The sequence below is a fragment of the Brienomyrus brachyistius genome, unplaced genomic scaffold, assembly GCF_023856365.1.
Source record: "Brienomyrus brachyistius isolate T26 unplaced genomic scaffold, BBRACH_0.4 scaffold52, whole genome shotgun sequence".
NCBI classification, from domain to species: domain Eukaryota; kingdom Metazoa; phylum Chordata; class Actinopteri; order Osteoglossiformes; family Mormyridae; genus Brienomyrus; species Brienomyrus brachyistius.
The window spans coordinates 1,344,390-1,360,908 of NW_026042327.1; the positions used below are offsets into that span (position 1 = coordinate 1,344,390).

General features: G+C 44.1%; 1 protein-coding gene across 1 annotated transcript in view; it reads right to left on the reverse strand.

Annotated features, from left to right (window-relative positions):
- LOC125723868 (stonustoxin subunit beta-like) overlaps positions 1-16,263 on the reverse strand; it is a 103,513-nt gene extending 87,250 nt beyond the window's left edge. Inside the window, exons 1-2 of the mRNA XM_049000713.1 lie at positions 16,111-16,263; positions 15,930-16,000 (exon numbers count right to left, since the gene is read on the reverse strand). Of these exons, the coding sequence (XP_048856670.1) occupies positions 15,930-16,000; positions 16,111-16,132 (93 nt within the window). The 5' untranslated portion in view covers positions 16,133-16,263. The remainder of the gene's footprint in view (positions 1-15,929; positions 16,001-16,110) is intronic.
- Positions 16,264-16,519: the final 256 nt, after the last annotated feature.

Sequence of the window (16,519 nt, forward strand, 5' to 3'; positions counted from 1 at the left end):
ACATTCAGTTTCATTAGTTTTACTGCAGACGCCGCTTCCGTTCCTCACACATGCTAGACATCTGACCTTAGTCTCACTCCTGCTTTCACAGTCAAACATTACTATACAGCGATGTGGTCCTCTTAACCCTAGCACCCTTCTTCCGACAACGGAAGATGGAGAGCCACATTCGTGCAAAGCAGTTGTGGAAGAGCAAACAAAACCCAGAGCAGATATTTTACAGACCCCAATATCAGATTCAATGGTTGTTTATGTAGATGGATCAGCATCAAAAAATGATATGGGAAAAAATAAGGTCGGGTATGCTGTAGTTACGTCCACTGAAGTGTTAGAGGCCAATGCACTCCCACCTGCTTGTTCAGCACAAGCGGCTGAACTCTATGCTGTAATTAGGGCATGCGAGCTATTCAAAAATAAGTCACTTACTATATACACTGATAGTCAATATGTGTTTGGAGCTGTTCATCACCATGCAAGAGTGTGGAAAAATAGAGGTTTTAAAACATCGCAGGGAACGTCTCTAACTCACACAAACTTACTACTTAGATTATTAGATGTTGTACAATTACCGACTCGCCTTGCACTGTGCAAATGTAAAGCACACCAAACCGATGCTTCCACAATAGCTAAAGGAAACAACTTTGCAGATAAAACTGCCAAAGAAGCGGCCTTCTTTTCATAGATAGTGATGTGCTGTGTGATGCACAGATTCATGCTCCTAAAACAGAAATACAGAGTTGGATCAAGAGAGGAGCAATACAGCAAGGGAAAGTTTACTATATGAATGACAAGCCCATCCTACCAAAAAACTTATACAAAACAGCTGCCTTAGTGAGCCATGGAAATACTCATGTCTCAACAGGAGGGATGGTACATATTATCCAGCAATACTTTTATGCTATAAATTTTTCTGATTATGCAAAGCAATTTTGTAGAACATGCTTAATTTGCTGTAAACATAATGCACAGGGTAACATGAGACCAAAACGTGGCCAGTTCCCTGTAGCTGAGTACCCGTTTCAAGTTGTACATATGGATTTTATTGAATTATCTTGGTCACAAGGGAAGAAGTACTGTCTAGTCATTATAGACACCTTTTCTAAGTGGGTAGAAATATACCCTGTAAAGCACTGTGATGCAATGACTGTTGCAAAATGTTTGGTAGGCCATTATTTCCCTACCTATGGCATACCTCATATTATAAGATCAGACAATGGGACTCATTTTGTAAATCAGACCATGTCCCTTTGTTCACAAGCATTAGGTTTTACGCTTAAGAATCATTGTGCTTATCACCCTCAGAGTGCAGGCTTAGTGGAGAGAACTAACGGCACTATTAAAACAAGGCTCAGAAAAACAATGGAAGAGACAAAAAGGCCGTGGCCAGAATGTTTGTCTCTAGTAAAATTGTGGATGAGAATAACTCCCATTCCTGCAGGATTAACACCTTTTGAGATAGTGTACGGAAGGCCGTTTCCTCTAGCAACCGAAATGAGTGATATAGGGAAAGCGGACAGAGAAAATACATTGGCTAATTGGATGCGAAAGTTGCTATCATCACAACAAAAACATAGCCCCAGTAGTCTGCCAGTAAATTCTGTTTCTAATCAACAGGATAACTTGCAGCCAGGGGATTGGATCCTGGTCAAGGTCCTGTTGCGGAAGGAGTGGAGCACACCCCGGTGGGACGGTCCTTATCAAGTCCTCCTCACAACACCAACAGCTGTGAAAATAGCAGAACGACCTTCCTGGATACACAAAAGTCACTGTAAACCCATCAAGCCCTTATCAGAGGCCTCAGCGACAGAGTAGCAGTGGAAGTCCGCTACAAAGGCACAGTAACCAATAGGGTGCTGCTGTCTCAACCCGGTGAAGAAAACAACTGAGCTGCACTCTATTAGGATGGCTCTGACGGGGTGGGGATGTGGTAAGGTGACTCTAGGGGTCATTCTTGTTGTTGGACTTGTATGGTTGTCCTTGCTCCCACTAGCTCCATTGCAACACCTACGGCGATGGACCCATGACGACTTCCATCTGCGCCCATTGCCTGCTGACCACTCACACCCGTTCATGAAGAACTACTGGTATCGATATGTACATGACACTGTAACAGCAAAAAATGTGACGAATTGCTATGTTTGTTCTGTGATGCCTACTCATAGTGAAGGACCCACTGTATATGGAAAACCCATGAATATGTCCCAGGCCAAATGTGCTGCATCTTTTGCAGGTATAGGGTACCAAAGTATTGTTTCACTTATATTTTCCGTAGATGGAGACTATGTTAATATCACCACTAATGGGTCAGGTAATATTACTGTAAAAACTGTTGTGCAAGATGCCACAGGAATATACCCAGATGACCCTGGGTTCCAAAACGGCACATGTCTCCAAGACTGTTGGGTGGATTTCAACGTAACTAAAACCAATGTATCATTCCCCTTTTCTGTCCTAATATATCAAGACCCAACCACATATAATCATTCAGTCTGCTACAAACAGAATAATGGTACTAGGTGGATCGGAGGCAATACCACGAATTGTCATACGACCTTCGTTAGCAGCATGTACGGCTCTCCTGTCTCGTTCTTGGGGCCCAGTAATGGAACTTATTGGGTGGACGGTGTGGCTTGGTTATGCGGACCTCGTGCATACTTTGTCCTACCACCGAACTGGTTTGGAGTGTGCGCTCCTATTTTTGTTTCAGATCACACCTTCCTGATAGCACAGGGAAGTAAGGTTTCCATCAGAAGCAGGAGGAAGCGTTCGATATCAATACAACCCCATGACAGTTTGTGGGGAACAGACGTACCCCCTGAACATAAACTGTGGGGAACAGGCAGTAAAGTTGCGCTGTCCCTATTCCCCTGGGCAGGAGTCGGAAAGCTCATGCTACGAGTAGAAACTCTAAATTATAGACTAGGTCTTTTCATAAATAGTTCGATACTAATTGATCAACAACAAAACGAACAATTGGACATAACCAGACAGATGGTTATCCAGAACCGTATGGCATTAGACCTACTGACAGCTGCACAAGGAGGAGTATGTGTCCTCCTGAATCAAACGTGCTGCACTTACATTCCTGACAACGTGCACTCACCTAATATGACAATTGCCCTCGACCGCCTCCGTGACTTACAAAAAGTGATGACCATGGACAGTCAACCGCAGTCCTCCTGGCTGGACTGGTTTGTTACAGGAACATGGTGGTCCATACTGATGAAAATGTGCCTACCTTTTGTTTTGTTTTTTATTTTGTTTTTCTGTTGTTTTATAACTGTTATACCATGTTTGAAAATGTTTATTAATCAAGCTCTTAATGCTGCTTTTCGGACACACAGTACAATGTTTCTCTCCCTTACTCAGAATATGGAGACAGAGCCTGTTTCCAGCGATAGCGATGAAGAAGACATGTAATTCATAATGACGGCTGAGCCGAAAGCACCCGTGCAGGGCTCGGACCTGAAGTAACGGAATTAGATGTTTTTCTATGATAAACAGGAGGAACGACTCCTGATGGTTTTCTGTACTCCACAGTTAGGATGATGATGATGTGATCTAAATGACAGTTGTACTGGAAATGCTTTTGCAACTTGTACAATACTGATGTTTTTGATCATACTGTCATGATAAACAGGAGGGACTGTTAGGTTGAAGAAACTGTTATTAATCATTTTGTTATCACTCCTGTATGATCAGCAATGAATGTAAATATGTATATATATTATTTTGTTTTCCCCTAGCCTCATACTTTAGATTATATTAATAATAGCATTCCCACCTTAGCAAAACCAGAACTTTCTCTCACCTCCCTATTCTGCATGACTCTTGCGCCTCCCACTGACTATAAATAAAGGAGTCAAGGGGAACCACCCTTTGTAACACATTCTGCTGTAGTTTGCATTGCAGAGAGTGTGGGTACCCTTGCAAGTAAAACTGTAACCTGTGTGTGTCTCATAAATGTGGAGTTGGGGTGGAAACGCCGGGCGCTTTCCCCAACACTCTTGCTGCTTTTTTGTCATTTATTCTTGTGGTATCTCTGTCCTGTATGTGCCTTCTGATAAATTGACGGAATGATAAAATTATAATCACAAAAAAAACAGCCTCAACTACAACATTCTACATTTTTGCTGTACACAGTATCTTGTCACGGTTGATCAAAACATGATTCACCCCTGTATTCCCATAAAGTGTCCTGTAGGGCCTGGATTAGGTCCACAGCTCTAGCTAGATCAAGGGAAGGTGCTTGAAGCATGTCTGACAGATATTTGGCTTCCCCAAGAATCTTCCTAAGAACTGCTAGAATTCCAATAAAGGTAAGGTCTACTTGTGAAAGCAGGCCCCGTGCATCCACTGATCTCTCCGCACTGCTCTCTCCATCTATCTCATGTAGTACACGCAATACAGCTGGCAGTCTGTCCATGAGATTTTTACATGCATAGTACCTGCATGCCCATCTGGTATCACTGACTTTCTGTAGCTCTCTTGGTGCATCCTGATACATGTCTTGTTGAACTGACAACCATTTCTGGTGAACATAAGACCCTGACATGTACCAATGAAAAAAAACATGAGTTCCATGTGCGATCTTTTCAGGTATCGTGATTTTGTTGAATTGATAGATTAATTGTTGTGGCCAGCGTGCGTATATAAGATCCGGTTGTAGTTGCGTGTGGGACCACCCTGTAACTGGTGACGTGACTCTCCATGTGCCAGTATCTCCTTTTTGGGTCACCCCGTTCAACAGCAGGGCCATATTTAATCTCCCCCTTAGCTTCCGCTTCTAAATGGTCAAAAAGAAAAAATGCTTGATCAGCAGACGACAGAAGCCGGTCCCGCATACAAACTCGCACCTGTTCCTCCCACTCCGCAAGGCTCACACCAGACCTGCCCCCAAACATTGGACACTTCCGGTCTCTAGAAATAAAAGTAAAACGTTCAGTATAGACACGAGGCTCGACCGAAACAGGTGGAGGTGCGGGGGAGGATTGGGTGGCAGTAGAGGGACCTGGAACTTCTGCTCGTTCCTGGTGCAAACGATCATTATCAGGCTGGAACTGCCCCAACAAATTCCTGAGCTGCTGCACTTCGTCGTCCATAATGACAATAGGACAATAAAACTAGACGGCACAAACGAAGCCCGGCAAACAAAATTTACTCAAGATAGTAGCGGCTCCTGGGAAACTCATGCTGCTGTTTTACTTTGCCTTTCCACTATGACAAATTAAACACCAAAAAATAAAAAATCAAAAGCAAATCTCACCTAACCTCCCCAGGAAGCGATCAGGGAGTCACATCTGCACCATGTACTGGTGAAATCCTGCCGACTACGCCCACTCCGATATAAAAGCACACAAATTCATAATCACCGCCTGGGGGACGTGAAGACCATGAACACTGCCTTTATTATTCTGCGTTCAGTTAACACTCCAAAGGAAAAACCAAACAGCAAAGCAATTACTTTAAAAATTACCCACAAATGGTACAAATCAGATCATGTTAGAATAACACTCCAATCACACAAAGAAACCCAAACCCGGCAGCTATTACCTTGGGGTGGGGGGACACACTGTCAGAAGGTACTCCACAGGGTCACCACATCACATGGCGTAGATACACACACCAGGGGGGTGGGCTAAGAAGGCAGAGCGACCACGCAGCGCTATATCGCCAGGACCTACCCCCCCCCAAACCAGATCCTCACCACCCAACACCAAGCCTCCCCAACGGCGCCCCACGGTTTACGTACAACAAACTAAACAAAACACATAAATACTTAATACTAATTAAACAGGAAACCCGAAAACAAAATAAACGAAACAAAAGCACAAAACAGCAGCAATTGTAGTGGCTCAGTATCCCACCGGCTGCCTGGCTCACGCCGGTCCGGGACACTCCACCAAATCGCCATCCACTGACTGATTACAAGCGGTATTAAAAGGGAACCTTAAAACGGGAACAACTGCAAGTGGCTAGGTTACCAAGCCCTCGCAAACTGCAGTGATGGAGATGCCCACAACTAGGCTAATTTAGTGAGGAACCTCCCTCAAAGGTACAACGGCGAACACCCGCCTGCTTCAGATCACAAGCCCATGTTCTGAATCACTATTCTACCAACACACAGGTAGAAGATGAAGAACTTTCCTCAAAGTAGTGCTGTCAGTTGGACCTTGTAACATGAATAATCATAGTGGAGAGTTACAATTATTATTTTAATGGGAAGATGTGAGATTTTTATTGGGGGGGGGGGTCCCACCTTCAGAAACAGCCAGTGAGACTCGTTTACCTCAAACCTTCTGACCATGTGAGTCTCATTAATGAAACCGTATCTTAAGCCCAGCCGGAGCCCACCTCCCCAAGGGTACACTCTACTTTCCCAGAAAATGTCAAGATGTATTCAAATTCAACTCCCAAACCTACTGTCAGTTTTTAGAAGACACTTTCTTCAAGCAGTGGTACAGGAAACAGTCAGCATCTTTCAGCAGGACCATGATTTTTATGCAGGACAATGCTCCATCGCATGCATCGAAGTACTCCACTGCATGGCTAGCCAGTAAAGGCCTTAAGGATGACAGAATAATGACATAATCACCTGACATAATCCCTATTGAGAACTTGTGGGCCCTGCTTATATGGGAGATTTACAGTGAAGGAAAGCAGTACAGCTCTCTGAACAGTGTCTGGGAGGCTGTGGTTGCTGCTGCACAAAAAGTTAATCGTCAACAGAACAAGAAAATACCAGATTCCATGAATGGAGGACTTATTGCTGTTCAGCAGCCGGACTGCTTGGGGGAAGAAGCTATTGCACAGTCGTGCAGACCTGCTCCTGATGCTGCAGAATCTTCTTCCGGATGGAAGAGGGGTAGTAGACAGTTGGTGGGTGGGATGGTACCGGTCAGTCACAATGCTGGTGGCCTTACGGATGCAGCGGGAAGTGTAAGTGTCCTGCAGGCTGGGGAGGAAGCTGCCGATGATGCACTCAGCGGTCTGCACAGTCTTCTGAAGGGTCCGGACCGCTGAGCGCGTCATCAGCAGCTCTCTCTCCAGCCTGCAGGACACTCGCACTTACCACTACATCCGTAAGGAGGTGGCTATATTGCTCACTAATTGATATTTCATGTCAGAAATGTTTATTTGGAAATTATGTGATGTTTGTTTATTATTCGCACTTTGAAAGATGATAATAAACAAGGGAGATGGGAAAATGTAGGTTTTTAATTTAGTTGCATAATAATTCTGCACACTAATAGTTGTGTAATAATTGTGCACACTAATAGTTGTGTAATAATTGTGCACACTAACAGTTGTGTAATAATTCTGCACACTAATAGTTGTGTAATAATTCTGCACACTAATAGTTGTGTAATAATTCTGCACACTAATAGTTGTGTAATAATTCTGCACACTAATAGTTGTGTAATAATTCTGCACACACGTGTTTTCCCCTGATAATGTTCACACTCACATTTCCTTTGCATAACATTCAGGCTTCAGGTTTATTAACATTTTGGACTGACTGATGACACTATATTTGTTTATTATTAAAATTAATCCCAAAAACACAAATCGCCTAATCATTGTGAACACAGTGTATTACATTGTGGGAACCAAACGTCCCCCACGATGTGATAAAAACCTTTTTCAGTCCCAACACCCCACAAGAATAACCTCAATTTCATAAAAAAATCTGTGAATAGAATCACAAAGCTGGAAATACCTAAAATCTTGTATTTTGTTTGCTTACTTATGGTTAAGGTTGGGGCTGGGTAGACTGTCATTGTTGGGATTAGAGTTTTCACGATCAAAACAAATGGAGAGTCCCCACAAAGATATAATTACAAACCTCTGTGTGTGTGCGCGTGTGCGTGCGTGTTTGTGTGCGCATGTGTGTTTATGTGTGTGCGCGTTAGCGTGCGTGTGTGCGTCTGTGTGTGTGTGCGCGTGTTAGCGTGCATGTGTGCGCCTCTGTGTGTGTGTGTGCATATTAGCGCGCATGTGTGTTTGTGTGTGTGCGCGTTAGCGTGCGTCTGTGTGTGTGTGCGCGTTAGCGTGCGTGTGCGTCTGTGTGCGCATGTTAGCATGCATGTGTGCGCCTCTGTGTGTGTGTGCGCGTTAGCGTGCATGTGTGCGTCTGTGTGTGCGCGTGTTAGCGTGTGTGTGTGCGTCTGTGTGTGTGTGCGCGTGTTAGCGTGCATGTGTGCGCCTCTGTGTGTATGTGTGCGTCTGTGTGTTTGCGCGTTAGCGTGCGTGTGTGCGTCTGTGTGTGTGTGCGCTCGTTAGCGTGCGTGTGTGCGTCTGTGTGTGTGTGCGCGTGTTAGCGTGCATGTGTGCGCCTCTGTGTGTATGTGTGTGTGTGTGTGTGCGCGTGTGTGTGTGCGTCTGTGTGTGTGCGTGTGTATACCTGGCTACAGAAGATGGATGGATGGACAGATGGAATTTGCAACCTTACTAAAGAGTAGCAGAAGCACTTCTGACACTTGAATTGTGATGATAAGTACAATTATTTATGTAAAAGTGCATCAGTTTTGTACTTAGTGGCATTTGCCAAACATGCTTGTAAAGGTGAATTCTGCCAGAGGTCAGTGCTGTGGGTTGGCGTTTGGCTCAGTGGCTTATATCACTATGCTCCTGTGACTAAGGCCCTTAACCCCAAACGCACCAGTGACTGCCTGCGTCTGCCTTCTCAAAGAAAAAAAATTAAATTGTTTGACTGTGGAATTTGTGCTTCGTGGGTCCAAACCTGCTTAGTCACACCGCCCTAAGTTTGCTGCTCAACTCACCGCTTTCTCAATTGTAAGTCGCTTTGCAAAAAAATATCTCCAAAATAAAAGTAAATGCTCTTTTTTGCAGGAGAAAAAATTATCAACATGTGTAGTAAACGGTACAAAAGTGGGTCTGACCTTCATGCAATTTCAACAAAACGTGGGTGGGGACAAGGGACGTCGCGATATAATGTGATCATACGATTACGTTTGCAGCAAAATAAAAGAACAGCGATAATGGTTCCCAGCAGCACAAACCAAAGACAATCGGATGAAAGCAGAGTGGAATATGGGAGTATGATAGACGATCCTTTCATAGCATCCAGATTTCTTAATGTTTGCTAGGCTGAGTTTGTTGATATGGCGAGGAGCCCAGCACCAAGTTACACAAGAAAATAAGCTGGAGGAAAGCGGCAGGCAAAAGCCTGACCCAGACGCAGCCCCAGTGCACGCCGGTTGGCGGCTGGGGAAACTTGCCGCGTATCGCCCCTACGGCGGCTGTTTCAGCTCACGGTAGGAAGCCGCCATCTAGTGGTGCGCTTTGGGAATTGCATCTAGCGCCAAAGTTCCTCGAAATTATTACAGTATCATGGACCTAAAGACTCATTGAGGTTTCACACAAACGCAGTTTGGGGATTTGCGTTGGTGTTTTTGTGCTCATCATCACAGGTCCTGAGGGCCCATACATGCTGGTGCTGAGCTCTGTTACTGATATTCTTAAGTATTATTTTTAATAATTGATGCACTTGCACTCGATCTTTTATACAATGTTTTGTCGCTTTTAATCTTTCCAAGCACTTTACATACCGACGCCCAGCACCGTACAGTGTCAATCTGCTTCCTCATTTGTATGTCGTTTTGATAAAAGCTTCTGATAAATAAGTAAAATGTAACTCAGTATAAATGTATATACAACAGTAACTATGGTAGATTTCTCTCTGGTAGGTCTCTCTGACCTTACTGCCCTGGGAGAAAAGCCCAGTGTAACATGGGCTAAAATGTAAATGTGTAGTTTTTTAGATCTTAATCTGAAAATCTGTTCTTCGTTTTCCCAGAAGGTGGCAGCACATGATCACTGCAAAACTGCAAGCTTGGCTTGTCGCTTTGTGTACAATAGTGCGCTATCCGTATATTAAAAATACTACATAATTACATACATCAATCAATATCAAGAACAGAAAGATGCCCACACAATATACCAAAATCTTAAAATCCCCCTTGGCTGCATGTTACGCTGTAGTTTGGTTTGTCTAAGCTCCACACTTTCCCAGAATTACCCTGGACTGCTTCCAGTACGGAAGCCCAAAGAATCAGACACGAAGCTCACATAACTTGGCAAGAGGCCCCTGAATTACCTAAAGTGGATGGAGTTTTCACCTCGGCGCATGGGGATTCAGAGCAGACACAAATGAGCGTGAACCCATGTGTGATTTACAGTAAAAGGTGACTGAACACAATACACAGCCTCTGTAGTGTCTCCACTGTCCAGCAGGGGGTGCCACATGAAAGCTGCCCAGCAGGAGTAAACAGGTTTCCGGAGATGATGCATTGCAGTCCCACAGTCCTCTAGTCTTAAGTGTTCAAATTTTGTGGTCCCTCTGTACCTTAGTCTCATAGTCCATAGTGCCCAATTCCCCTTTGCCCCACTTCCATGATCCACAAGTCCCTAGTCTCCTTGTTTCTTAGTCCCATAGTCCCTAACACTGTAGCCCCTTTTCCCCTGGTCCCCTATTCCCTTAGTCCCATAGTCTCCTAGTCCTGTGGCCCCTAATCCCATAGTCCACTACTCCTTAGTCCCCCAGTTCCTACTCCCTATTCACCTTGTATTAAGCAGGGAGCAGGATTCTGAGGCCATCTGATATGCTTTACAATGAAGCTGTGCTAAAACCAGTATATGCATGAGGGTGTTTGCGCTGCCCTGCACTAGACTGCCTGTTCCTGTAAATCACTTATATGAAAGTGCCTGTGGAACACAGATAAAATCCACATGTCTGAGGTGGCTGGCATCTGGTCTTTCTCATGTGTCAGGCCTGCGATGCAGCATTCAAACACATGGTCTCCTTTTACAGCCAGCAGGTTACGCAAACGTACCGCTCAATCGGGGCCATGTGGACAGCTGTCTGCCATCTCTGATTGGCCGTCGAGTCCACGGACCCCAAAGGTTAAACTGGACACTGGCAGGCGTGTCTGATTCATCAGATTCCCGTCTGCTGGGTTGGGCAGCATCACATTGAGGAAGAACCTCATTGTGTTTTCAGCTACCTGGCATTAGGAGCTGATTACTTCAAGTCATTAGGACTTTTTTTCATAGAGATTCTCTAGCTGAACAAGTAGAGTGTTGCATTTATGAATGATTGGTCATGGGTTCAAATCCCCCAAGAATATGCATAAAACATAACCCTTCCCACTGCTGTAAGTCACTTTGGGTAAACAAGTCTGTTAAATGCAAAAGTGTTTCTACAAGTGGTACAACAGCATGCCCTACTGGTCAGATTAAAATGCTGTTTGGATATATTCCATTTCATAATGTGGCTTCTGATTATAACATCAATGTGTAATAGGAATTTATTGGAAATGTATTTATCTGGATGAACTGGTCCAGTTGGGCTCTCTGACCTTAGACCCCTGCGAGAAAAGCTTAGTGTCCATGGGGTTAAATGTAAATGGATATTCTATGTGATGAGTAATATAAAGTGGGTTAAGGACGACTCAGATGCAGTAGCTCTGGGAAAGACACAGGCTTTATTAAGGGAATACAGCAAACAACACTTGGAAGAATGATGACGGAGCTGAGGAACCATGAGAGCAGGAACATTTATACACAGTAATCAGCGACGGGAGAGAGGTGTAGGAGGCTAACAGACCAGGGTGGAGAACGTCAACGATGGGATACAGCTGGGGAGGGTTAGGAGAGTTACGGAGGGCCATTAGTGACCTCTGCTGGCTCAATTGGGAGGAGACGGGATAGATCACGTAAGTACTAAGATTAGACGCATCCATCTTCCAAACACTTATCACAAGGGTATCCCAGAGCCAATTACAGGAAACGCAGGGTACAAAGTTGGGGTCCACCATGGATACAATGCCATTTAATCACAAGGCACACTCACAGTTATGGAGTCCGGACAATTTACAGATGCCTGTCAGAGTCGCTGCAGGAAGAAACCCATGTGGGATAAAGAGAGCAAACAAACGCCACACAGACAGTATAGGAGAAGGATGGAAACATTCAACACTGCAGCTGCAAGGCAGCCCTGTTACCCACTGAGCCGCCCCTCACTGGATTCTCATGGTTAAAACAGGACAACATGCCCAATACATTCAAAATGCACATGTGGAGGATTTCAGCCATATGGTTTTGAGTAACTTCTACACCCACGTACCATGTGTGAGATGGAGCCGGCCAGTTCCTCTTATGGTCCAATTCTGCTCATGCGTTACTAAGATTATGGTACTTAGGTCCTCCATCCATCAGATCCTCTTCTCACTGTGGTCATGCTCATCCACTCTGGACACTGTAAGCTTGGTAAAAGACTCTCATCTCTGCATCCTTGGTAGTGAAACAAAAAGGGGGTTTGCTGAACTAGATGGGCTGAGACTGGAAACAAAGAGGATCGTGAGGGATCACAAATGGGAGGACTGGCAACCGGGAAGGTCACAGGCAGCAGGAAGGTTTAACATCAATGACCAGACTGGGGCTGACGAGACAAATAGATACTTAAATGCAAAGACTAACGAGGGGCAACAAGCAACAGGCATGAATCATGAGGGTCACGCTAGTGAGGAGACAGGAGGGTCAGGCAGGTGTGATGGGTAGGACATGACAGTGGTCATGTGACACGGGCTGTTACTGTCACCATGAGGAAACGCAGGAATGTAAACAGATTGGAAAAGGCAGCTGGTGTTTTTCTCCTTTATTTCTGTGTGAGCCTATAGTGGGTCCCGTGTTGGATGGGATCCTGTCTCTACTGCATGTCAGTCGTAAGCGGATCACACTTCTTACCGTTAGGGTGATGCCTGTGGTTTACAGTGGCTTGCAAAAGTATTCGGCCCCCTTGAACTTTTCCACATTTTGTCACATTACAGCCACAAACATGAATCAATTTTATTGGAATTCCACGTGAAAGACCAATACAAAGTGGTGTACACGTGAGAAGTGGAACGAAAATCATACATAATTCCAAACATTTTTTACAAATAAATAACTGCAAAGTGGGGTGTGCGTAATTATTCAGACCCCTTTGGTCTGAGTGCAGTCAGTTGCCCATAGACATTGCCTGATGAGTGCTAATGACTAAATAGAGTGCAACTGTGTGTAATCTAATGTCAGTACAAATACAGCTGCTCTGTGACGGCCTCAGAGGTTGTCTAAGAGAATATTGGGAGCAACAACACCACGAAGTCCAAAGAACACACCAGACAGGTCAGGGATAAAGTTATTGAGAAATTTAAAGTAGGCTTAGGCTACAAAAAGATTTCCAAAGCCTTGAACATCCCACGGAGCACTGTTCAAGCGATCATTCAGAAATGGAAGGAGTATGGCACAACTGTAAACCTACCAAGACAAGGCCGTCCACCTGAACTCACAGGCCGAACAAGGAGAGCGCTGATCAGAAATGCAGCCAAGAGGCCCATGGTGACTCTGGACGAGCTGCAGAGATCTACAGCTCAGGTGGGGGAATCTGTCCATAGGACAACTATTAGTTACAGGACAACCTGTAGCAGGACTTGTAGTCTTTCAGGCACTCGGCCCCAGATTTTTAATTACTTTGACTTTATATCTGAATCCGAATGTGGCCATTAGCAATGTCATATATATATATATATAATATATATATATTCAGGACGCTAATTGTCGCACTGCCTTTATTGTTATTTATTCTATCCTACTGCCTTTATTGGCCCTACTACCCCGTTTCGTTGTGCTCATACACAATGACAGTAAAGTTGACTTTGACTTATGAAGTGAGAAGGCCATGGATAGAGAAGTTGTGCTAATGCTAACTGTGACTACGGCAGTCAGATTTATTGGACCCAGCTGATGGGCTCCACAAGTCCCCACGTGATCTGAGCCACAGATACAGCTAAACTGTCTGACAACAAGCCAGTGAAGTCAAACAGCCTGCAGGGCCAGTCACCCCATCTGGGCGCAGGAGCCCAAAACAGAACAAAGGCTTTTGTTTTCTGACTTTGACTCACAATTGGGCAAATAGTGATAAATCACCCTCCCCCCTGAGAGTTGCCCCAAAACACATCATCTTTCACACGTTGTTCTGTTGATCATGTCCCCAAGAGGGAAGCCAGACTTTCCCAGAATGGCAGCTGCTCACTGTAACATGCATTAAGAGATTGAAAAGTGCTGGTGAACATCCTGCCTGGACGCCGGCCACTGTGATGGTGTACATGAATAGGGTGAATGGAATGATATATGTGGACTTTCATGGAATATAAACTGTGAATCGCCCATCTATCCAGCAAACCCCACTATAACAGTACCACCACCCAGTCCACCCGCCTGCATCCTGAAATATCACCTGAAATATCAGGCGAAACAACAACACAAGCAGATAGCTTTCATATTAATGCAATGGGAGCAGAAACAGCTGTGGGCAGGCCCCCCATCCTGGGTTGTTCCCTGCCTCGTGCCCATTGCTTCCGGGATAGGCTCCGGACCCCCCGCGACCCAGTAAGCGGTTTGGACAATGGATGGATGGATGGATGGATGGATATATATATATATATATATACATACATATATATATATATATATATATTAATATATATATATATATATATATATATATATATATTAGGCAGTCACATAAACTTTTAAAATGATCTCCATGTTGATTTAAACCTATGATATTATGTCTGTCAAACTGTTTGCCCTTAACCGTTTCAAAATCTCTCCTAAAGTCATCCCAGTATTGGCAGTATTTTCAATATACTCATGTATTTTTTGACATGACCACTAGCTCACCTCATATAGCTAATCAATACCTCAGTGACTTTTCAAAACTAGTTTCATGAATTAATTGAGCTGGTGGTGAAATTTAACAAATACATGAAATGGCCGAGGTGAACCTGAGGAGAGGTTTAGGAACCATATTGGTGTTCATCTAGCCATCCAACAAGATATCAGTAACTTTTTGGAGAACATAAGAAATTCCTTTTAGTTTTTTTTGTTTTACTCATAATTTGCACATGTTCTAATATTAAAATTTGTTTTTAATACTGAGAAAATATTAATTTACTACCCAGATAAATAGCTTTAAACATTTCCTATGACTCCTTAAGACTTTTGCACAGTACTGTATATATCTCAAGATTCCTAATGAAACAGGATTTATGTGATTTTTTTCTGGTAATTGGTAATCACCTACACTACTTCATTGATGATCAGGTGCCTTTCTGTTGTTGTTGTACTAACGTGACTTATTAAGATTTTATGTTATTTATGTTTACTTAGTTAATATATGATTAATTTGATTATGTTATTATCTTTACTAAGTTACCTCAGGACCGCTGTAGGTTTTGAGTTAATAAACTGTCTGCCGTCTGCCGCCCCCTGCTGGCCAAAGCGTCGCCGCTGCGATATCAGGCTGCTGCGCTCAGTGAGCAGAGAGCGCGGATTAAGTCTGTTACTCAGTTACGTTCTGGGCAGCGCGGAACCGGGACATTAATGGGATAGAATAGGAAGCCTTTATTGTCAGTGTACAGGTAGCAAATACAATATATAGACCGAAATATAAAATATACATATAGAGGGGAGGGGAAAAGCTCCCCCCACTCATCAGGCTTAGATTTCATTACATTTTATTTTATTCAGAATCAGAATTCACTCTATTGGTACAACTGCATGTACTATGAATTTGTTTAGGCAGTTTTGGTGCATTAACAGCCAACATAGAACATACGTCAGAAAAACAGTCATTTTGTATGTTTGTTCAGCTTACAGAACCCAATTACTTGTTTTATTAACATACATCACACTTCAGACAGAGTAAAAAGGGTTATACTGGTTATAAAGCAGAGATTTTACCTTTTTGCCACGGAGAAGCAGCGACATGTGAGACTCTGATACGGTAAAAATGATTCCTCCAGCACAGTGAGCTATCCCAGCATGCACAGCGACACGGGGGAATTTGCCCCCCCCCATGTCACCTTCCTGTCCCCCCCTGACAGAGACACTTCTCTGTTTGCTGTGTTGGGGTCCAGCGTCAGCTGGCAGGAGTCTGTAGGCAAGAGGAAGAGCCATTAATCCCATGACGAAGCCCAGCATCTCCATCATTATCACTGTCACACCTCACACACTCACTCACACAGAACTCGCTCCAATACACACATTTTATTCCCAATATACTCATGTAGCCGCCCGAGTCTGCGGCGCTCCGGCTGCCCCCTGCGCTGTGAGACACGCCGCGCTGAGAGACTCGCTGGGGCCGAACTGCACTTTAGCCTGCGCTCTATTATTCTGTACGATACATAAAATATAAAAAGTCAAATATGTGAATTACCTCAGGAAATGTAGGTCGCCCGCGCGACGCCGGTGGGAAGACGCGCCGAAATGACGCGGGTGTTAAACTAATAGGCTTAATTACAGGTAAATAAAATTACAAACAGCATTCATCAAACATATTAACCATAAAATTACACAACAAAGATTACCACTAAAAGTGAGTTTGTCTTTAGGTCACAATATGAACGTCTTTTAATCCACTTTGGACACACACCTCTCTCCAGCAGCGCGCCGA